This window comes from Argiope bruennichi, unplaced genomic scaffold (assembly GCF_947563725.1).
Source record: "Argiope bruennichi unplaced genomic scaffold, qqArgBrue1.1 scaffold_32, whole genome shotgun sequence".
NCBI lineage: Eukaryota > Metazoa > Arthropoda > Arachnida > Araneae > Araneidae > Argiope > Argiope bruennichi.
The window spans coordinates 17,501-22,500 of NW_026605931.1; the positions used below are offsets into that span (position 1 = coordinate 17,501).

At 42.9% G+C, this 5,000-nt stretch overlaps 1 protein-coding gene across 1 annotated transcript in view; it reads left to right on the top strand.

Moving 5' to 3' along the window:
* Positions 1-4,573: 4,573 nt before the first annotated feature.
* The window catches only part of LOC129961507 (uncharacterized), a 1,804-nt gene continuing 1,377 nt past the window's right edge, over positions 4,574-5,000 (top strand). Inside the window, exon 1 of the mRNA XM_056074997.1 lies at positions 4,574-4,594. Within this exon, the coding sequence (XP_055930972.1) occupies positions 4,574-4,594 (21 nt within the window). The remainder of the gene's footprint in view (positions 4,595-5,000) is intronic.

The window sequence follows — 5,000 nt, forward strand, 5'->3', positions numbered from 1 at the left end:
TTTCAGACGGTGGCCCCATGCCCCATACCCAAAAAGGACATAAGGCTCGTAGGCGCCTGTGTATATGCGTCTTTGGAGATGATGATGTCTGGAAAAGAATCTGTTTGCAACTGTGTTAAGTTTGTACATAAGCAGATCGCTTTTCCGACGGACATGTCTAAAATGCTCAGTGAAAGTGAGCTTGTTGTCCCAAATAACCCCTAAATATTTGAATGAAGAGACCACTTTAATGGTGGAGTTTTGGATGGATATAGCCGGAGGGTCGTCTAAATTTAACCTGTTGCCGTATGTGATTGGCATGAGCACCATTTTGTCGAGTCCAAAAGCAAGCTTGTGCTCTTTACCCCAGTTAGTGAGGGTGTGCAGGATGGCAGCCCCTTTTGTCTCAATGTCTCCTTTGCAAGAGCCCCCTATGACGACCACGAGGTCATCGGCATACGCTTGTATGCAGCAACCAGGTGGGAGCGGAAGATTTAAAGCTGTGTCCACAATGATATTCCAGAACACTGGCCCGCTGCAGGAACCCTGTGGGACTCCCCTCTCAATTTCGAAGGACCATTTTTGTCCTTGCATTTCTATGGAACCTTTGCGTTGTTTGAAGTAATCTTGGACAAGTGCAAAGAGGTTTTGAGAGCAACCTGCCAAGGTCAGCTGATGTAAGATGCTCTCGCGCCAGACGTTGTCAAAAGCGCCGCTGACGTCAACAGAAAGGACGCAAGCCTTTCCTTTATGCTGAAGAGCCTGCTGTATATTGCTCCAGAGTTGGAAGTGAGCGGTTTCGCATGAGCGGCCCACTCTGAAACCATGTTGGTTTTGGTGCAGGAGCTGTTTCTGGTGAAGTAGGAAAGTAATCCTTTGTGTGATGAGTTTGTCTAGAATTTTGCCAAAGATCGAAAGCAGACAAATAGGCCTATATGAATTAGCCAGACTGAGATTCTTGTCCGGTTTAGCAATTAATATGACTCTAGCGGTTTTCCACGAATCGGGAAAATACCCTATTTTTAGACAGGTGTTAAAAAGCTGTTCAATGACACCTGGATTTTGTTTGAACAGGATTTTTATTGTATCTAAAGGAAGTTGGTCAAGACCAGGTGCCTTTTTTGGTTTGAGGGTATGTAGAACGTGCCGAATCTCTTGGCGCGTAAAGTCAGGGTCAGAGAAAGGAGAAACGTATAGTAAATTTTTAGCCCTGATAGCTGCTTGTGCAAGAGTTTCTTTATTAATGTCATCTTTTGGAAAGAGGGTATCAATGATGGCCTGAACTGAGTTTTGAAGTGACGATGTTAAGGACCCGAATTGGTCGGTCACATTTTGAATAATTAGTTGTTGTTTTAATTTGCCTTTGGCAATTTTATATGGGAGGTCAAAGGGATTGTATTTAGTGGCCTCAACACAAAGTTCTTCTAATGCTTTCCGACTCTTACTGCCAATCATCCATTTGTACTTTGCCTCTTCTTTTTTATATTTAAGTCTCCTAATGGATCTTTCGTCTGGATTATGGCATCTCTGAAAGCGAGCACGTAGTGCTCTAGTTAGTTTTCTCTGGGTTTCCAGTTCCGAATCCCACCAGGGAACTGTATTGTGTTTCTGGCTGTTCTTTGCAGAAACGAAGCATGTTTTTTGCAGGAGTGCAGTGATATAAGCTATAAAATTGTTTACTTCAAGAGATGTTTTGATGTTTTTAGTCGTCTCGAGATGCGATTTGAAGTGCTTCTCGAGCGTTTTTCCAAGAAGCTTCAGTTTCCTCTTGCTGAAACGGGAACGTGTAGGTGGCAAGTGGTTATTACCAGCAAGGGAAAAGAGAATGTAGGAATGGTCACTGAGTGTGCTACGTTCCAATTGCCACGCCTCTTTGCGGTCATAAAGTGATGACGTAGAGAGCGTGACATCTATCCAACTTTTACCATTTTTTGTCTCAAATGTGGGTCCTGCGGTATAATCATTCCAAACCAGGAGATTCCTATGAATGATGAAGTCAATCATCGGAGCTCCAATGTCTCTCTTACGTTTGATGTCGTCCCTATCAGGACCCCACAATTCTGATTGGATGTTGCCATCCCCCACAAGGAACCACTGTTTTGGTTTGAAAACCTCTAACATGTCATTTAGTTTATGGAAAAGGGTGTTTTTGTTAGAGGAAGGTGGAAAATAAAATGAAATTATGGTAAACGTGTCCGGACCCTGGGAGACATCAACACAGACGAAAAGTTTGTCAATATGTCTAGTCACCACTGCAATGTTAGGGTTTCTGATGGAGATGAGGACACTACCGTCAGGATGGTGTATGGTGCGCCATTTAGATGGGAAAAAAGAGGAACCGGCATGCAGATATGGTTCCTGGACGCAATAGATGTCTGGTGTATTACTGTTTAATAGCATTGGTAACTCCTTGGTTGCTTTGAACGAGCGACCAAGATTACCCTGAAAAATTGTCCAAGAAAATAAGTTAGTGGAAGGTGTACTATTCATAATTGGTATGAGCTTTGAGTTTTTCGATGTTCTTCTTAAAGAAGGGACAACTTAGAGAGGTGGCAGAGTGGTCTGTCTTGAAATTAGTTTTTTGCTTTCTGTTGCTTTCGCGACAGAACCGACACGTTTTGTTATTTTTATTGCAAGTTTTAGTTGCATGGTGTTCACAACATTTGCTGCAAGCTATTGGTGCAGTACATGTATTTTTGGTATGGCCAAATCTGAGGCAATTTTGGCATCGGATCGGCTCAAGATGTTCTTTAAATTTCTTGGATCCGAATCCGTAATGTAGCCTTTTGTCATTTTGAATGACCTTAAAGATGTTTGGTGACAGAGACAAAACCCAGTGTGACCTAGCGCCCCTGCCTGGTTTTCTGAATAGCACCCTAATTTTGCCATCCGGTAGATTATTGTCTTCCTTAATTCTATTTATGAAGTTTTCTTCTTCATCATTTTTGTTTTGATCGGTGTTGTCAACATCGTATATTATAATTTGCGGGTCACGCTTTTGTGGAAAGCGTGCCTCACAAATAGTTTTGAGGTAGTCATGTACATTAATTGCCTCCAAGAGTTTTGAGGCCATTTCCTGGGTGGGGACCGAGATCAGGATGTTTTTCGATCTTGCCTCCCTACAAGAAATAATTCTGACCCCAAGAGCTTTGGGGCGTATATTTGCCTCCAGGAGAGATTTTAAATTGAGGTTAGTGGTGTTTTCCTCCTCCATTGGGTCTGAGTTTAGAGGGGCAACAATGATTGTGGGCAAGGCCACAAATTCTGCCTTCTCTGTTGTTTTCTGCCTTTTGGCTTGCTCAGGAGCCCGTTGTCTTACTGTTTGTTTAGCTGGTGTAATAGCTGATTGTTTAGCTAGTGGTTTAGCTGGTGTTACAGCTGATTGTTTAGCTACTGGTTTATTTGGTGGTTTAGCTTTATTAGATATAGGAGGGTTCTGTTCCCTATTCTGTATTGGCAAATTTGGCGTGGGCAGGAGACCCTGCGACCACTGCTGTGCCACTGAGGCATACGTTTTTGTTATAGGTTGGGCTGGAGGTGACGCGGGAATGCCCACTTTTTGTTCTAAATTTTCTATCCTCTTGTTTATTGCTCCCATGTCAAAGCTTTCCACAAGACGGGTAAAAATCCCCATAAGTTCAACTGCAGCATTGCTTTTCAGCTTGTGTTTGGCAATGAAAGTCTGCAGGTCATTTACCGCTGAGAAGTGGGACCTCTCAAAGTTGTTAAATATTCCCTGTTGGGACTCTGGAGTACCCGGGATGAGGTCCTCACTCTCCATATTGTCTATGTCAGTATTACTGACCTTAGGGAGGGGTTTAAATGGAACACCCTCTGGAATGAGGTTGAGATGTTTTTCTGTCATTTTTTGTTTGGCTTTCTTTAACGATTTTGCCAGGCGCTTTTTGCGCTTTTTCTGTTTAGTAATATCTGCGGTGTTTGCAGACTTGTTGGCTTTAGCCAAAAGAAACTTAGAGCTAAGTGAGTGTTTCTTATTATTGTTTTTTAATTTCTCGGCAACTACTGAAGTAGTTGGAGGTTTCCGCAGAGGTAAATCTGCCGCTAGAACATCATCTTCTTTCGCGTTTTCAAAAATATCGCTATCATCAGAAAGTAAGTTTAAACTAGAGCGGGAGTCGCTTTTCGCCAAAATCTTATTACCTATAGTTGTAGCCATATTTGAGAATTGGGACAGGGTTTGTTCTTCTTTTTACGGTAGATGAAACCAGAACCGCCTCGTTCCTCTGGACGCCTAGTCAGGAGAAAGTTCCCGTCAAGAAAGTCCCTGGAGTCTACGAAGGCAAACTAACAGGGCCCTTACCAAAACTCACCCGTCTCAACGTGCTGTCCCAGCACGATCCGAGGGTACCTCCTCACCATACTCACGCGCAGCGAGGGACTCCCCCCAGAGGATTTCTCGAAAAGAACAAGCAAGTTAGGAACGTGGAGCCGTCCGTCTCCCCTTCTAAGAGCAAGGGAACACAACAGGTACCGAGCTAGAGGTGCCACTCCGAAAGTCTCCATCTGTCTTGCCACCATCCCCGTTCTGCCGAAGGGCCTGGGTCACCCCAGTGATTCCCAACAGTGGCGTGAGATGGTTGCCATTGAAGGGCAGGTAAGATAGATTTCCTCTTCCTCGGTTTTTACAACTAGCCCAGTCACCACACAACGTGCATAATAGCTTCCGTGGTGCGGAATTTTAATTTATTTTTGTGTTTTTATTTTTGTACTGTTTTTGAAATTTTAGTGCGGCACTTAAACTGAATCAGGAGTCAAGAGGTGCTAATACGCACAGAAGAAGAAGAAAAACTGACTAACTAATGATATTTACATTATTTACATTATATACATTTTTGGAAACGTTAATGAAATATTTGCTGCGTTAAGGTTTTAACTCGCGAGCAAGATAACTAGAATTTGGAGAGAGTTTGTGTGCGTAAAACGTTTTTGAAACCTGCAATTTTAAGTATTAATTTAAACTATTAATTTAATGCCTGAAGAGGCCTGATAAAACAAAGTTA